At 68.1% G+C, this 17625-nt stretch overlaps 3 protein-coding genes across 3 annotated transcripts in view; 2 read left to right on the forward strand and 1 right to left on the reverse strand.

The window, feature by feature from the left end:
* LOC141735332 (serine protease 53-like) overlaps positions 1–5411 on the forward strand; it is a 17144-nt gene extending 11733 nt beyond the window's left edge. Inside the window, 4 exon segments of the mRNA XM_074567978.1 lie at positions 92–181; positions 214–362; positions 2602–2726; positions 4700–5411. Of these exon segments, the coding sequence (XP_074424079.1) occupies positions 92–181; positions 214–362; positions 2602–2726; positions 4700–5383 (1048 nt within the window). The 3' untranslated portion in view covers positions 5384–5411.
* Positions 5412–6388: 977 nt separating this feature from the next.
* ZNF646 (zinc finger protein 646) lies at positions 6389–12695 on the reverse strand. The gene is made up of 4 exons (XM_074567907.1): positions 12667–12695; positions 11451–11511; positions 10670–10754; positions 6389–9340 (listed from the first exon to the last, which is right to left on the reverse strand). The coding sequence occupies exons 3-4, from the start codon at positions 10752–10754 to the stop codon at positions 6435–6437; spliced, it is 2991 nt and encodes a 996-aa protein (XP_074424008.1). The 5' UTR covers positions 11451–11511; positions 12667–12695; the 3' UTR covers positions 6389–6434.
* ZNF668 (zinc finger protein 668) lies at positions 11720–17116 on the forward strand. The gene is made up of 2 exons (XM_074567903.1): positions 11720–11788; positions 13035–17116. Exon 2 carries the CDS (start codon positions 13041–13043, stop codon positions 16995–16997), a length of 3957 nt encoding a protein of 1318 aa, XP_074424004.1. The 5' UTR covers positions 11720–11788; positions 13035–13040; the 3' UTR covers positions 16998–17116.
* The last annotated feature ends 509 nt before the right edge of the window (positions 17117–17625 follow it).

Consider the following 17625-nt stretch of genomic DNA (forward strand, 5'->3'; position numbering starts at 1 on the left):
TGGGGGGGGGGGGGGGACACGACACCCCCACCCCCCCCCCCCCCCTCCACCCCACACCCCCCCCCCCCCGTGACCCCTCCGTGGGGCGCAGGCACCAGGCGGCGGAGACCTGGACGGTGACGACGGCGGGGGGCGACGCTCGGCGGGGGGGGGCGCGGCTGCACCTCCACGGGGCCTACGTCGGGGGGGGGGGGAAGGGGGGGGGGCGGCGACGGGGGCGGGGGGGGGCCCCGACCTGGCGCTGCTGCGCTTGGAGCCCCCCCCCCTGCCCCTGGGCCCCGCCCTCCGGCCCCTCTGTCTGCCCCACGGCCACCACCGCGCCCCCCCCGGCACCCGCTGCTGGGCCATCGCGGCCACCAACGGTCAGTGACAGCCCCCCCCCCCCCGGTGTCGTCCCCCCCCCCCGGTGTCCCCAACCCCGGTGGCATCTCCCCCCCATCCCCCCCCCCCCCTCCCCCGGCAACCGCTGCTGGGCCACCGTGGCCACCAAAGGTCATTGTCACCGCCTCCCCCCCCCCCGGTGTCCCCACCCTCGGTGTCCCCCGTGTTGTCCCCATCCCTGGTGTCCCCGTCCCCGGTGTCCCCACCGTGTCCCCACCCCCGGTGTCCCCCTTGGTGTCCCCGTCACCCCCGGTGTCCCCATCCCCGGTGTCCCCACCATGTCCCCACCCTCGGTGTCCCCCATGTTGTCCCTGTCACCCCCGGTGTCCCCGTCCCCGGTGTCCCCACCATGTCCCCATCCCGGTGTCCCCACCCCTGACGTCCCCATCATCTCCACCCCCGGTGTCCCCACCACGTCCCTGTCCCTGGTGTCCCCCATGTTGTCCCCGTCACCCCTGGTGTCCCCACCATGTCCCTGTCCCCGCTGGTGTCCCCACCCCTGACGTCCCCACCATGTCTCCACCCCCGGTGTCCCCACCATGTCCCCACCCCCGGTGTCCCCCTTGGTGTCCCCGTCACCCCCAGTGTCCCCGTCCCCGGTGTCCCCACCATGTCCCCACCCTCGGTGTCCCCCATGTTGTCCCCATCCCTGGTGTCCCCACCCTCGGTGTCTCCACCATGTCCCCACCCTCGGTGTCCCCCATGTTGTCCCTGTCACCCCCGGTGTCCCCGCCCTCGGTGTCCCCACCGTGTCTCCACCCCCCGTGTCCTCCTTGGTGTCCCCATCCCTGATGTCCCCATCCCTGATGTCCCCATCATCTCCACCCCCGGTGTCCCCACCATGTCTCCACCCCCGGTGTCCCCACCATGTCCCCACCCCCAGTGTCCCCCTTGGTGTCCCCGTCACCCCCGGTGTCCCCACCCCTGGTGTCCCCACCATGTCTCCACCCCCGGTGTCCCCACCATGTCCCTGTCCCCCCCAGTGTCCCCATCCCCGGTGTCCCCACCATGTCCCCACCCTTGGTGTCCCCCATGTTGTCCCTGTCACCCCCGGTGTCCCCGCCCTCGGTGTCCCCACCATGTCTCCACCCCCCGTGTCCTCCTTGGTGTCCCCATCCCTGACGTCCCCATCATCTCCACCCCCAGTGTCCCCCATGTTGTCCCCCTCACCCCCGGTGTCCCCACACTTGGTGTCCCCACCATGTCCCCATCCCTGGTGTCCCCATCCCTGACGTCCCCATCATCTCCACCCCTGGTGTCCCCCATGTTGTCCCCGTCACCCCTGGGTGTCCCCATCCCTCATGTCCCCATCCCTGACGTCCCCCGTGTTGTCCCCATCCCCAGTGTCCCCATCCCCGGTGTCCCCATCATCTCCACCCCTGGTGTCCCCCATGTTGTCCCTGTCACCCCCGGTGTCCCCATCCCCGGTGTCCCCATCCCTGGTGTCCCCATCCCTGACGTCCCCACCATGTCCCTGTCCCCCCCAGTGTCCCCATCCCCGGTGTCCCCACCCTTGGTGTCCCCCATGTTGTCCCTGTCACCCCTGGTGTCCCCGCCCTCGGTGTCCCCACCATGTCCCCATCCCTGGTGTCCCCACCCCTGACGTCCCCATCATCTCCACCCCCGGTGTCCCCACCATGTCCCCATCCCTGGTGTCCCCCATGTTGTCCCCGTCCCTCCCAGCGTCCCCACCATGTCCCCACTCTTGGTGTCCCCATCCCTCACGTCCCCATCATCTCCACCCCTGGTGTCCCCCATGTTGTCCCCGCTGGTGTCCCCATCCCTGGTGTCCCCATCCCTGATGTCCCCATCATGTCTCCACCCCCGGTGTCCCCACCATGTCCCTGTCCCCCCCAGTGTCCCTGTCCCCGGTGTCCCCACCATGTCCCCACCCTTGGTGTCCCCCATGTTGTCCCCGTCACCTGTGGTGTCCCCACCATGTCCCTGTCCCCGCTGGTGTCCCCATCCCTGACGTCCCCACCCTCGGTGCCCCCCGTGTTGTCCCCAACCCCAATGTCCCTGTCCCCGGTGTCCCCACCATGTCCCCAACCTTGGTGTCCCCATCCCTGACGTCCCCATCCCTGACGTCCCCATCATCTCCACCCCCGGTGTCCTCACCATGTCCCCATCACCCCCGATGTCCCCACCCCCGGTGTCCCCACCATGTCCCCCCCCCCCCCCCGGTGTCCCCATGGTGAGGTGTCCCCCGTGTCCCCGCAGCCTCAGGGCCGGAGCTGCGGAGCGTGGAGGTGACGATCTCGGAGTCCTGCGGTGACGCCCCGGGGACGCCGCCGTCCCCCGACACCTTCTGCGTCACCGTCCCCGGGGGCGCCCCCGTCCCACAGGTCTGGGGACACCCGTGTCACCCCCCCCCCGGTCCCCGCGGCCCTCACGGGGGCCCTCCTGGGGTCCCCACGTCCCTCTTGACGTCCCTTTTGGGGTCCCCTGGGTGTCCCCGTGTCCCTCCCAGGGTCCTTCTTGGTGTCCCCATGTCCCTCTTGGTGTCCCTTGGTGTCCCCGTGTCCCTCCTGAGGTCCCTTTTGGGGTCCCCTGGGTGTCCCCGTGTCCCTCCTGGGGTCCCCATGTCCCTTTTGGGGTCCCTTGGTGTCCCCCCAGGGTCCTTCTTGGTGTCCCCGTGTCCCTTCCGGTGTCCCCACGTCCCTCCTGACGTCCCTTTTGGGGTCCCTCCTGGTGTCCCCATGTCCCTCCTGGTGTCCCCGGGTCCCTCTTGGGGTCCCCTTGGTGTCCCCATGTCCCTCTTGGTGTCCTTGGTGTCCCCATGTCCCTCCTGGGGTCCCTTTTGGTGTCCCCGTGTCTCCCTTGGGGTCCCTTTTGGGGTCCCCTGGGTGTCCCCGTGTCCCTCCCAGGGTCCTTCTTGGTGTCCCCATGTCCCTCTTGGTGTCCCTTGGTGTCCCCATGTCCCTCCCAGGGTCCTTCTTGGTGTCCCCAGGTCCCTCCTGGTGTCCCCGTGTCCCTTTTGGGGGGTCCCTTGCTGTCCCCGTGTCTCCCTTGGGGTCCCTTTTGGGGTCCCCTGGGTGTCCCCGTGTCCCTTCTGGTGTCCCCACGTCCCTCCTGACGTCCCTTTTGGGGTCCCTCCTGGTGTCCCCGGGTCCCTCTTGGGGTCCCCTTGGTGTCCCCATGTCCCTCCTGGGGTCCCTTTTGGTGTCCCCGTGTCTCCCTTGGGGTCCCTTTTGGGGTCCCCTGGGTGTCCCCGGGTCCCTTTTGGGGTCCCTTGGTGTCCCCCCAGGGTCCTTCTTGGTGTCCCCGTGTCCCTTGGTGTCCCCACGTCCCTCCTGAGCTCCCTTTTGGGGTCCCTTTTTGGGGTCCCTTGGTGTCCCCCGTGTCCCTTTGGGGTCCCCATGTCCCCTTTGGGGGGGGGGGATTTGGGGGTCCCCGTGTCCCTTTTTGGGGGGATCCCGGGGTGTTTTGGGGGGGGGTCCCAGGTCCCTTTTGGGGGGGTCTCTCAGGTCCTTTCTGGGGGGGGGATTTTGGGGGTCCCAGGTCCCTTTTGGGGGGGGTCCCCATGTCCCTTTTTGGGGGGATCCCGGGGTGTTTTGGGGGGGGTCCCAGGTCCCTTTTGGGGGGGGGGATTTTGGGGGTCCCCGTGTCCCTTTTGGGGGGGGAATTTGGGGGTCCCCGTGTCCCTTTTGGGTGGTCCCAGAGGTCCCTTTTGGGGGGGGTTCCCATGTCCCTTTTGGGGGGGGATTTGGGGGTCCCAGAGGTCCCTTTTGGGGGGGTCTCAGATCCTTTTTGGGGGGGGGATTTTGGGGGTCCCAGGTCCCTTTTGGGGGGGGGTCCCCGTGTCCCTTTTGGGGGGGGGTCCCCGTGTCCCTTTTGGGGGGGATCCCGGGGTGTTTTGGGGGGAGTCCCAGGTCCCTTTTGGGGGGGGGGATTTTGGGGGTCCCAGGTCCCTTTTGGGGGGGGTCCCCATGTCCCTTTTGGGGGGAGATTTGGGGGTCCCAGGTCCCTTTTGGGGGGGGTCTCAGATCCTTTTGGGGGGGGGATTTTGGGGGTCCCAGGTCCCTTTTGGGGGGGGGTCCCCATGTCCCTTTTTGGGGGGATCCCGGGGTGTTTTGGGGGGGGGTCCCAGGTCCCTTTTGGGGGGGGTCTCAGGTCCTTTTTTGGGGGGGGGATTTTGGGGGTCCCCGTGTCCCTTTTGGGGGGGGAATTTGGGGGCCCCAGTGTCCCTTTCGGGGGGGTTTTGTGGTGTTTTTTGGGGGGGTTGGGTGTTTTTTTTGGGGGGGGTTCCTCCCCGTGGGGCCGTCGGTGTTTTGGGGGTGTCTGACGTGTGTGTGTCCGTCCCCCCCCCCCCCGGCAGCTGGACGGGGGGTCCCCGCTGGCCTGCGAGGAGCGGGGGGTCTGGTTCCTGCTGGGGACGGCCGGGGGGGGGACGGCGGGGGGGGGGACCCCCCCCTTTTTCACCGCCGCCGCCCCCCACGAGCGCTGGGTCACCGGCGTCACCCGCGAGGCCTATTTCGCCGAGACCCCCCCGGACCCCCGGGAGGAGGAGGAGGAGAAGGAGGAGGAGGAGGAAGACGAAGACCCCACGGGGGACCCCCACGTCCCAGAGCCCCCCCGCCCCACGGAGCCCCCCAGCCCCACGGAGCCCCCCCACATCCCCAAGCCCCCCCGCCCCACGGAGAGCCCGCACATCCCCGAGCCCCCCAGCCCCACGGAGCCCCCCCACATCCCTGAGCCCCCCCGCCCCATGGAGAACCCCCACATCCCCGAGCCCCCCAGCCCCACGGAGCCCCCCCACATCCCCGAGCCCCCCCGCCCCACGGAGAACCCCAGCCCCACGGAGAATCCCGACACCCCGGAGCCCCCCAGCCCCACGGAGGACCCCGACATCGAGGGGGGCCCCCCCATGTGGAGACAAGTCCAGGTCCCCGACGACTCCCCCCTTTGGGGACAGGTCCAGGTCCCCGAGGACCCCCCTCTTTGGGGTCCCCCCCAATCCTGGGGGGTCCCAGGGGGCCTGGAGGGCCCCGACGAGGCCTGACCCCCACTTTTGGGGGGGGCTGAAGGGTTCGGTTTGGGGGGGGGGGGGGGCAGAGAAATAAAGGTGGTGGTGGTCTGCAGTGCCCCCCCCCGGCTCTTTCTGGGGGTCCCTGGCCCCACTTTGGGGGTCTCCAACCCCACTTGGGGGGTCCCCAGCCCCACTTGGGGGTCTCCAGCCCCATTCAGGCTCCACCTGGGGGTCCCTGGCCCCACTTGGGGGTCCCCAGCCCTATTCTGGGGGTCCCCAGCCCCATTCAGGCCCCACTTGGGGGTCCTGGACCCCATTTTGGGGGTCCCCAGCCCCACTTTGGGAGTCTCCAACCCCACTAGGGGGTCCCTGGCCCCACTTGGGGGGTCCCCGGCCCCATTCAGGCTCCATTCTGGGGGTCTCCAGCCCCATTCAGGCTCCACCTGGGGGTCCCTGGCCCCATTTTGAGGGTCCCCAGCCCCACTTTGGGGGTCTCCAACCCCACTTGGGGGGTCCCCAGCTCCATTCAGGCCCCATTTTGGGGGTCCCCAGCCCCACTTTGGGAGTCTCCAACCCCACTTGGGGGGTCCCCAGCCCCATTCAGGCCCCACTTTGGGGGTCCCCAGCCCCATTTTGGGGGTCCCCAGCCCCACTTTGGGCATCCCTGCTCCCACTTGGGGGGTCCCCAGCCCCATTCAGGCCCCACTTTGGGGGTCCCCGGCCCCATTCTGGGGGTCCCCAGCCCCATTCAGGCCCCACTTGGGGGTCCCCGGCCCCATCCAGGGCACACTTGGGGGTCCCCAGACCCAGCTTGGGGATCTCCCAACCCCACTTGGGGGTCCCTGGTCCCACTTGGGGGGTTCCCAGCCCCATCCTGGGGGTCCCCAGCCCCATTCAGGCCCCACTTGGGGGTCCTGGGCCCCATTTTGGGGGTCCCCAGCCCCACTTTGGGGGTCTCCAACCCCACTTTGGGGGTCCCCGGCCCCACTTGGGGGGTCCCCGGCCCTGCAGAGACCCCAAATCCCCCCCAAAAACCGCTCCAAAACAACCCAAATTTAATGGGGGTGGGGGGTGGGGGGGGAGGTCACCCGTCGGCCTCCGGTGCCCGGAACGTTGTTGGTGCCGTAGAGTCCTCCAACGCCGTCCCCGGCCCGTCGCGGTGTCCCACCACCTTCTCCTCCCCCCGGAACGTTGGTGGTGACACCGGAGAGTCCTCCCACGCCGTCTCCGTGGTGTCCCGGTGTCCCGGAGGTCCCTCCGGTGCCCGGAACGTTGGTGGTGGTGCCGTAGAGTCCTCCAACGCCGTCTCCGTAGGGTCCGGGTGTTGTACGGACACCTCCTCCGCCCGGAACGCGGTTGGTGACACCAGGAATTCCTCCGACACCATCTCCACGGTGTCCGGGTGTTGTACGGACACCTTTGGTGCCCGTAACTTTGGTGGTGGAGCCGTAGAGTCCTCCAACACCGTCCCCATCCCGTCCTGGTGTCCCACCACCTTCTCCTCCACCTGGAACGTGGTCGGTGGTGCCGTAGAGTCCTCCAACGCCGTCTCCATCCCGTCCAGGTGTTCCCGTAACGCGGTTGGTGACACCAGGGAGTCCTCCGACACCGTCCCCATGGTGTCCAGGTGTCCCGGAGGCCCCTCCGATGCCCGTAACGTTGGTGGTGGTGCCGTAGAGTCCTCCAACGCCATCTCCATCGTGTCCCGGTGTTCCCGTAACGTTGGTGGTGGTGCCGTAGAGTCCTCCAACACCGTCCCCATCTCATCCCGGTGTCCCACCACGTTCTCCTCCACCCGGAACGTTGGTGGTGGTGCCGTAGAGTCCTCCAACACTGTCCCCTTCCCGTCCCGGTGTCCCACCACCTTCTCCTCCAGCCGGCACGTGGTCGGTGGTGCCGTAGAGTCCTCCAACGCCGTCTCCATCCCGTCCAGGTGTTCCCGTAACGTTGGTGGTGGTGCCGTAGAGTCCTCCAACACCGTCCCATCCCGGTGTCCCACCACCTTCTCCTCCACCCGGAACGTTGGTGGTGGTGCCGTAGAGTCCTCCAACACCGTCCCCGTCCCGTCCCGGTGTCCCACCACCTTCTCCTCCACCCGGCACGTGGTTGGTGGTGCCGTAGAGTCCTCCAACACCGTCTCCATCCCGTCCCGGTGTCGTACGGACACCTCCTCCGCCCGGAACGCGGTTGATGATACCAAAGCGTCCCCCGCCAGCGTCTCTGGGGCGTCCCTCGGCGTCGGCGTCCCCTGACCGGGCTGCGGTTGACAGGCGTCGGCCGGCGCGTGGAGCCGTTGGTGACCCAGCAGTTGCCGGCGCAGGCGGAAAGCCTTGGGGCAGAGGCCGCAGCGGTGCCGGCGGCGCTCGGCGTGGGTGCGCCGGTGGTTCTTGAGGGCCATGAGGTTGTAGAAGGCCTTGGGGCAGGCGGGGCAGCGGAAGAGGCCGGTGGTGTGGCTCTGCCGGTGGTTGACCAGGCTGCCGGCGTGCTTGTAGCTGCGGCCGCACACCTCGCAGCGGAAAGGCCGGGCCTCCGGTGCTTCTCCCTCTTCCTCCTCTTCCTCCTCTTCCTCCTCCTCCTCGCAGGCGTCGCAGGCCGGGCGTTGGCGCGGCGGCGGGGCGGACGCCGGGGGTCCCGCCTTGCAGCGGGGGTGGTTGCGGAGGTGGTTGCGGAAGGCGGCGAGGTTGGGGTAGCGGCGGGCGCAGACGGCGCAGGGGAAGACGCCGGTTTGGTGGGTTTGCCGGTGGTTGACCAAACTGCCGCCGTGGCGGTAGGTTTTGCCGCAGAGGCTACAGGCGTAAGGTCGGCGCTCGCCCCCGGCCACCACGTCGGCCATGGCGGCTGCTTCCTCGGCGCGGTGGCCGCGGCTGTGCTCCCGCAGGCTCTGCAGGTCGCCGAAGGGCCGCCCGCAGTAGCCGCAGATTTGCCACAGCTCCTCGCCCGACGCTTCCCCCCCCCAACACCCCTCCGGCGGCGGCGGCGGCGGCACCGGCGGCGGCGGCACCGTCACGTGCTCCTGCCGGTGGTGCCGCGCCAGCTCGGCCTCGCCGGGGAAGATGCCGCCGCACAGGCTGCAGAGGAAGGGACGCTCTTCTTCCTCCTCGTCCTCCTCGTCCTCCTCATCCTCCTCCTCGTCCGCCGCGCCGCGGGGACGCCGGTGCCGGCGAAAATGCGCCTGTAGCGCCGGGAGGCCGCCGAATTCCTTGGGGCAGAGCGAGCACTGGTAGATGGCGGGCGGCAGCGGCGGCGGCGGCACCTCGGGGCTACAGCCGTTGCGGCGCCGGTGGCGGTGGCGGCGGCGCCGGTGTCCCCGCAGGTGTCCCTTGAGGGCGCCCAGGTTGGAGAAGCGTTTGGGGCAGAGGCCGCAGCCGAAATCGCCCGTCTGGTGGGTGTGTTTGTGGTTGATGAGGCTGCCGGAGTGCCGGTAGGTTTTGCCGCACACTTCGCAGCGGTACAGTCGCTCGGCGGCGGCGACGACGACGGTGACATCACGCGGCGATGGCGGCGGCCGTCCCCGGCGGTGGCCCCGGGCGTGGGTGCGCAGGGCCATGAGGTTGGGGAAGTGTTTGGGGCAGAGGGAACAGGCGAAGACGCCGGTGCGGTGGGTGTGCCGGTGGTTGGCCAAGCTGCCCCGGTGGCGGTAGCGCCGCCCGCACTCCCCGCAGCTGTAGAGCCGGCCCGAGGAGGGCGAGGCGGCCGGCGGAGTCGCCGCCGGCCCCACGTCGCCGTCGTCCCCCGCCGTCGCCGGCCGTTGGGCTCGCCGGTGCGCCCGGCGGTGGCTGGTGAGGGCGGCCAGGTTGAAGAGCTGTTTGCCGCAGGCGGCGCAGCCGTAGAGGCCGGTTTGGTGGCTGCGGCGGTGGTTGACCAGGCTGCCGGCGTGGCGGTAGCTCCGCCCGCACTCCCCGCAGCGGTAACGGCGCTCGGCGGCGGCGGCGGCGGGGGACGACGACGGGGCCCGCGGGGAGGCGGCGGGGGACGGAGGAGACGCCATGGCTGCGGGGGTGGGGGGGGAGAGAGAGAGAGAGGGGTGAGATGGGCAGCCCGGCATCTGGGACCCACATCTATAGGGGACCCACATCTATAGGGCACCCACGTGTCCAGGGGGAGACCCGGGAGTCCGGGACCCACATCTATAGGGGACCCAAGCGTCTGGGGGGGACCCAGGAGTCCAGGACCCACATCTATAGGGGACCCAAGCGTCTGGGGGGGACCCAGGAGTCCAGGACCCACATCTATAGGGGACCCAAGCGTCTGGGGGGGACCCAGGAGTCCAGGACCCACATCTATAGGGGACCCAAGCGTCTGGGGGGGACCCAGGAGTCCAGGACCCACATCTATAGGGGACCCAGGTGTCCGGGAGGGACCCAGGGGTTCAGGACCCACATCTATAGGGGACCCAGGTGTCTGGGACCCAAGCCTCTGGGACCCGCATCTATAGGGGACCCACATCTATAGGGCACCCACGTGTCCAGGGGGAGACCCAGGAGTCCGGGACCCACATCTATAGAGGACACAGGAGTCCAGGACCCACATCTATAGGGGACCCACATCTAGAGGGCACCCACGTGTCCAGGGGGAGACCCAGGCGTCTGGGACCCACATCTATAGGGGACACAGGGGTCTGGGAGGGACCCAGGCATCCAGGACCTACATCTATAGGGCACCCAGGTGTGTGGGACTCACATATATAGAGGACACAGGAGTCCAGGACCCACATCTATAGGGGACCCAGGTGTCAGGGGGGGACCCAGGCATCCAGGACCCACATCTATAGGGGACCCAGGTGTGTGGGACTCACATCTATAGGGGACCTAAGCGTCTGGGGGGGACCCAGGAGTTTGGGACCCACATCTATAGGGGACACAGGCATCTGGAAGGGACCCAGGGGTTCAGGACCCACATCTATAGAGGACCCAAGTGCTCAGGGGGGACCCAGGGGTCTGGGACCCACATCTATAGGGGACCCAGGAGTCCAGGAGGGGCCCCAGGGGTTTGGGACCCACATCTCTAGGGGACCCAGGCATTCGGGAGGGACCCAGGAGTTCGGGACCCACATCTATAGGGGACCCAAGCGTCTGGGAGGGACCCAGGAGTCCGGGACCCACATCTATAGGGGACACAGGGGTCTGGGAGGGACCCAGGAGTTTGGGACCCACATCTATAGGGGACCCAGGTGTCAGGGGGGGACCCAGGCATCCAGGACCCACATCTATAGGGGACCCAGGTGTGTGGGACTCACATCTATAGGGGACCCAAGCGTCTGGGGGGGACCCAGGAGTCCAGGACCCACACCTATAGGAGACCCAGGGGTTCTGGACTCACATCTATAAGGGACATAGGAGTCAGGGGTGGACCCAGGAGTCCAGGACCCACATCTATAGGCGACACAGGCATCCGGGAGCCACATCTATAGCAGACCCAGGCGTCCGGGAGGGATCCAGGGGTTCAGGACCCACATCTATAGGGGACACAGGGGTCTGGGGGGGACCCAGGAGTCCAGGACCCACATCTGTAGGGGACCCACATCTATAGGGGACCCAGGCATCCGGGACCCACATCTATAAGGGACATAGGTGACAGGGACGGACCCAGGAGTCCGGGACCCACATCTATAGGTGACACAGGCATCCAGGACCCACATCTATAGGGAACACAGGGGTCTGGGAGGGACCCAGGAGTTTGGGACCCACTTCTATAGGGGACCCAGGTATCCGGGACCCACATCTATAAGGGACCCAGGTGTCAGGGGCGGACCCAGGAGTCCAGGACCCACATCTATAGGGGACCCAGGGGTTCAGGACCCACATCTATAGGGGATCTACATCTATAGAGGACGCAGGAGTCCAGGAGGGGACCCAGGCATCCAGGACCCACATCTATAGGGGACCCAGGCATCCAGGACCCACATCTATGGGGACCCAGGAGCCCAGGACCCACATCTATAGGGGACACAGGGGTTCGGGACCCACATCTATAGGGGACACAGGTGTCGGGGGGGGACCCAGGGGTTCTGGACCCACATCTATAAGCGACACAGGGGTTCGGGACCCACATCTATAGGGGACACAGGGGTTCGGACCCCCCCCCCCCGACCCCCACCCACCTGGGGGTCTCTCGCCGTCCCACGCCGCACCGCGCTCCAAAGCTGGGGGGGGGGGGGGGGGCTGGAAGACAAAGGGTTAAATTGAGGGGAGGGGGGAGAACACACAGACCCCAAAACCTCCCCGATTCCCCCCAAAACGTGGGGCACCCCCCCCCCTCCCGCCACCGGCACCTCCTTTTGTTGCGGGGAGACCGGAAGCCTGCCGGGTCGGCCCCGCCCCTTCCGCCACACCCGCCGGAAGCCGCTTCCCCCCCGTTTCGCCTACGTCACACGGCCCCGCCCCTCCCGCTTCCGCCCCGCCCTCCCCGCGGTCCTAGCGCCCACCGGAGCCCCCCCAGGTACGGACCGGTCCCGTGTCCCCCCCCCTCCCCCGCAACCCCTGGATCCCCCCCCCCCGGCTCCGCGACCCCCCCCCCCCCCCCACCGCCCCCCCTTCCCATGGTGCATTGCGGGCCCCCTCCCCTTCCCACGGTGCATTGTGGGGCCCCCCCCTCACAAAATTGCATCCCCCCCCCCCCCCCCGAAACTGCATCCCCCCCCTTGCCCAAATTGCACAAACCCCCCCCCAAAATTGCACAAAACTTCCCAAAAATTACACCTTCCCCCCCCCCCCGCCATCACCCCCCCTTCCCATGATGCATTGCGGGGCGCCCCCCCCCCCCCCGGTGCATCGTGGGCCGCCCCCCCCCCAAATTGCATCCCTCCCCCCCCCCAAATTCCACCCCCCCCTTGCCCAAATTGCACAAAAAAACCCCCAAAAATGCACAATGCCCCCCCCCAAAATTGCACAACCCCCCCAAAATTACCCCCCACCCCCGAGGTACTACCCCCCCCCATCGCCCCCCCTTCCCGTGATGCATTGCGGCCCCCCCTTCCCACGGTGCATTGTGGGGGACCCCCCCCAATTGCATCCCCCCCCCCCAAAATTCCATCCCCCCCTAAATTTCATCCCCCCCCCCAACTGCATCCCCCCCCTTGCCCAAATTGCACAACCCCCCCCCCCCAAAATTGCACAAAACCTCCCAAAATTACACCTTCCCCCCCCCACCGCCCCCCCTTCCCATGATGCATTGCGGCCCCCCCCCCCAAAATTGCATCCCCCTCCCAAATTGCACCCCCCCAAAAAAAGTTGCATCCCCCCCCCCCCCCAAGCTGCTCCCCCCCCCACCTTTGCCCAAATTGTACAAAACCCCCCCAAAATTGCACCCACACCCACCCCCCCACACCAGGGTACAACCCCCCCCCTCCATCGCCCCCCCTTTTCCCATGATGCATTGCAGCCCCCCCAAAATGGCGACCTCGTTGCGCCCTCCCACCACCAAATCGTCCCCCCCCATTCCCATGGTGCATTGCGCGCCCCTCCCCCACCCCACCGCCATCTTGTTGGGTGACAATGGGGGGGGGGGGCGACACCCCCACCCCCCCCCCATGGGGTGACATCCTCGCCCCCCCCGCGGGGTGGGGAAAAATGGGGTGAAACGGTGGGAAATCGGTGTAAAAACGGAAGGGGGGCGGGGGGGGGGCACCCGCGTGTTGGGGGTGTCACCTCCCCCCCCCCCCCAAACCGTGGTGTTGTGTCCCCAGGGGGCCATGGAGGAGCAGCAGGGACCCGCGGGTGGGGACGTCGGTGATGGCACCCACGGGGACATCCATGGTGGCACCCACGGGGACGTCGGTGGTGGCACCCGTGGAGATATCAGTGGTAGAACCCATGGGGACGTCGGTGGTGGCACCCACGGGGGTGTCCATGGGGGAACTCATGGAGATACCGGTGGTAGAACCCATGGGGACGTTGGTGGTGGCACCCACGGGGACGTCGGTGGTGGCACCCGTGGAGATATCAGTGGTAGAACCCATGGGGACGTTGGTGGTGGCACCCGTGGGGGCGTCCATGGGGGAACTCATGGAGATACCAGTGGTAGAACCCATGGGGACGTCGGTGGTGGCACCCACGGGGACGTCGGTGGTGGCACCCGTGGAGATATCAGTGGTAGAACCCATGGGGACGTCGGTGGTGGCACCCGTGGGGGCATCCATGGGGGAACTCATGGAGATACCAGTGGTAGAACCCATGGGGACGTCGGTGGTGGCACCCACGGGGACATCCATGGTAGCACCCGCAGGGACATGGGTGGTGGCACCCATAGGGACAGAAGTGGTGGCACCCGTGGAGATATCAGTGGTAGAACCCATGGGGATGTCGCTGGTGGCACCCGTGGAGACATGGGTGGCACCCATGGGGGCATCCATGGTGGAACCCATGGAGATATCAGTAGTAGCACCCATGGGGACACCAGTGGTGGAACCCATGGGGACGTAGGTGGTGGCACCCATGGGGACGTCAGTGGTGGCACCCATGGGGACGTCAGTGGTGGCACCCATGGGGACATCCATGGGGACACCCGTGGCCGTGATGGGACTCACGGGGGCCTCCAACGTGACACCCCTGGCCATGGGGACCTCCAAGATGACACCCTTGGTGACGCCCCCGAGGACATGGGCATTGACACCCCCAGGGACGTCCCAGGTGACTCCCTTGGGGACCTCCAAGGTGGCACCCACCAGGACCTCCAGGACGCCTCCCGTGGGGACCTCGGTGATGCCACCCCCGGGGACGGCCTTGCCCTGCCCGCCTCCACCACCTCGGGGAGCCGCCACAAGTGTCCCCCCCGTGCCACCACCGGCCCCACCCCGGCCCCGCCCGCCGCCCCTGGAGGTGGTGGCCCCAGGTCCAGAGGTGCCACCAGCGCCATGGATGTGACCGCCACCTCCGGAGGTGCCACCACCAGGTCCAGAAGCGCCACCACCACCAGGTCCAGAGGTGCCACCGCCACGACGGCTGCACCCACCACCTCCAGAGGTGCCACCGCCACCAGGTCCAGAGGTGCCACCGCCATGTCCGGAGGTGCCACCGCCACCAGGTCCAGAGGTGCCACCACCACCAGGTCCAGAGGTGCCACCACCGCCACGTCTGGAGGCACTGCCACCACGACAGAGGCATCCGAAGCATCCGGAGATGCCACCACCCTGGTGGACACGTCCAAACCATCTCGAGGTGCCACCGCCAAGTCCGGAGGTGCCACCGCCACCAGGTCCAGAGGTACCACCACCACTAGGTCTAGAGGTGCCACCACCACCACGTCTGGAGGCACTGCCACCACGACAGATGCGTCCAAAGCATCAGGAGATGCCACCACCACGGTGGACACGTCCAAACCAGCTGGAGGTGCCACCAGCACCCGGTCCAGAGGTGCCACCACCACCAGGTCCAGAGGTGCCACCACCACGAGAGCTGCATCCAAAGCATCTGGAGATGCCACCACTACGATAACCGTGTCCAAAGGACCTGGAGGTTCCACCGCCACCGTCCCTGGCAGTGCCGCCACCACCACCATGGACGCATCCGAAGCACCCGGAGATGCCACCACCGCCACCACCATGGACGCATCCGAAGCACCCGGAGATGCCACCACCACCACCATGGACACATCCGAAGCACCCGGAGATGCCACCACCACCACCACATCCGCATCCAAAGCACCCGGAGATGCCACCACCACCACATCTGCATCCAAAGCGCCCGGAGATGCCACCAGAGCCGCATCCAAAGCACCTGGAGATGCCACCACCGCCGCCACGGACGCCCCCTGCTCCGCCTGCCCCCGCCCCGCTCCCCCTTTCCCCTGCGCCGCCTGCCCCAAGTCCTACGGCACCCTCTCCAAGCTGACCATCCACCAACGCGCCCACACGGGCGAACGTCCCTTTTCCTGCCCGGATTGTCCCAAATCTTTCGCCGACCCTTCCGTTTACCGCAAACACCGGCGGGGCCACGACGGGCTGCGGCCCCACCGTTGCGCCGCCTGCCCCAAAGCCTACGCCGAGCGCAAGGACCTGCGTAACCACCAACGCAGCCACACGGGCGAGCGGCCCTTCCTCTGCGCCGAGTGCGGCAAGAGCTTCGGCCGCTCCTCCTCCCTCGCGTGCCACCAGCGCATCCACGCTCCCCGCAAACCCTACGCCTGCGGCACCTGCGGGAAGTCCTTCACCCAACTCTCCTCTTTCCAAAGCCACCAACGCGTCCACACCGGGGAACGGCCCTACCTCTGCCCGCAGTGCGGGAGGATGTTCTCCGACCCTTCCAGCTACCGCCGTCACCAACGCGCCCACCAGGGCCTCAAACCTTACAGCTGCGGCGAGTGCGGCAAAGCTTTCCGGCAGCCGGCGGATCTGGCGGTGCATCGGCGGACCCACACCGGGGAACGGCCCTGGCGGTGCGGCGAGTGCGGCAAAGCTTTCGTGGCTTCCTGGGACCTCAAGCGACACCGGTTGACCCACACCGGGGAGAGGCCCTGGCGGTGCGGGGAGTGCGGGAAGGGGTTTTGGGAGAGGGCGGCGCTGGGCAAGCACCGGCGGACCCACTCCGGCGAGAGGCCCTACGCCTGCGGGCGCTGCGGGAAGGGCTTCGGCGGGGCCTCGGGGCTGCGCAAGCACGAGAGGACGCACGGGAAGAGGGAGGGGGAAGGCGGGGACAACGTGGCCGCCGGCGGTGGCCTCACCGTGGCCGTCGGAGGTGGCCTCAACATGGCCGCCGGACCCGGCCTCGGTATTGCCGGAGGTGGTCAGGGCATGGCCAGCAGACTTGGCCATGATTTGGCTGCTGGAGCTGGCCACAATATGGCTGCCAGAGCTGGCCATGGGATGGTTGGCGGAGCTGGGCATGACGTGGGTGGTCAGCCTAGCCACATTATGGCCACCAGCGTTGGCCAAGGGATGGCCACCGGCGCTGGGCATGATGTGGGTGGTCAGCCTGGCCACGGTATGGCCACCAGCGTTGGCCAAGGGATGGCCACTGGTGCTGGGCATGACATAGGTGGTCAGCCTAGCCACATTATGGCCACCAGTGTTGGCCAGGGGATGGCCACCAGTGCTGGGCATGACATGGGTAGTCAACCGGGCCATGGTATGGCCACCAGCACCGGTCACGGCATGGCCGATGGCACTGGGCATGACGTGGGTGGTCAGACTGGCCACATGATGGCCACCAGCGTTGGCTACGGCATGGCTGTTGGCATGGGGCACGACATGGGTGCCCAACCTGGCCACAACCTGGCTGCTGGAGCTGGCCACAATATGGCCACTGGACTTGGCCACGACATGGCCAACCCAGCTGGCCACCAAGCTGGCCGTGAGGTGGCCGCCTCTACTGGCGAGGACGTGGCCGCTGGACTCGGCCACAGCGTGGCCACCAATTCTGGAGCGGGGGCCGCCGGAACAGCCGTGGGCTGCGGAGGCCCCAACATGGCGGCCCCCATTGGCCAACCCAACATGGCGGCCCCCGTTGGGGAACCCAACATGGCGGCCCCCGTGGGAGCCGCGGGGGTGTGCCTGGGCACGGGGGGCGTGGCTTTAGCGGGCCCCGCCCCTCCGGAGCCCCGCCCCTTCGCCTGCCCCCTTTGCCCCAAGCGCTTTGGGGCGAGGGCGGGGCTCCGCAAGCACGAGCGCCGCCACGGCCCCGCCCCCTGCCCGCAGGCCCCGCCCACGCCGTGACCACGCCCCCCCCTTTGCCGCCGAGGGGGCGGGTTAATCGAGGGAGCGGAACCAATCGAGGGGCGGCTCTTCCCTGTGGCCCCGCCCCTTTCGGGTGTTAATGGCAAATAAAAGGCCGAGTCTCCGCCTCTGTCTCGTTTCTGACCCCCCCCCCCCCCAAAGAAAAGGGGACCCAGGTGTGGGGGGAACCCCCTTACAGCCCCCCAATAAGGAACCCCAGTGTTGGTGACCCCCCCATGAGGGACCCAAGGGCGGGGGGACCCCCTTACAGCCCCCCAACAAGGTACCCAGGCTCTGGGGACCCCCCCCATGGGGGACACAAGTGTGGGGGGACCGCCTTTCAGCCCCCCAATAAGGAACCCCAGTGTCGGGGACCCCCCCATGAGGGACCCAAGTTGGCGGGGGGGGCCCTTTCAGCCCCCCCAATAAGGGACCCGGGTGGCTGGGACCCATTAATTGACCTTTCACAAGGGGCCTGGGTGTGGGGGACCCCCCTCACAAGAGACCCAAGTGGGGGGGGGGCCCCCTTACAACCCCCCAATGAGGGACGCAGACACTGGGGACTCCCCCCATGAGGGACCCAAGTGTGGGGGGACCCCTTTTCTCCCCCCGTCATGAGGGACCCAGG

The sequence above is a fragment of the Larus michahellis genome, chromosome 30, assembly GCF_964199755.1.
Source record: "Larus michahellis chromosome 30, bLarMic1.1, whole genome shotgun sequence".
Lineage (NCBI taxonomy): Eukaryota > Metazoa > Chordata > Aves > Charadriiformes > Laridae > Larus > Larus michahellis.

Coding starts and splice junctions, on each gene's coding strand:
- ZNF646 (XM_074567907.1), bottom strand. CDS start 10,754: ATGTGGCTCCCGGATGCCTGTGTCGCCTATAGATGTGGGTCCTGGACT. Junction 9,341..10,669: donor CTCCTATGTCCCTTATAGAT/GTGAGTCCAGAA, acceptor CCACCCCCGCAG/CCATGGCGTCTCCTCCGTCC.
- ZNF668 (XM_074567903.1), top strand. CDS start 13,041: ATGGAGGAGCAGCAGGGACCCGCGGGTGGGGACGTCGGTGATGGCACC.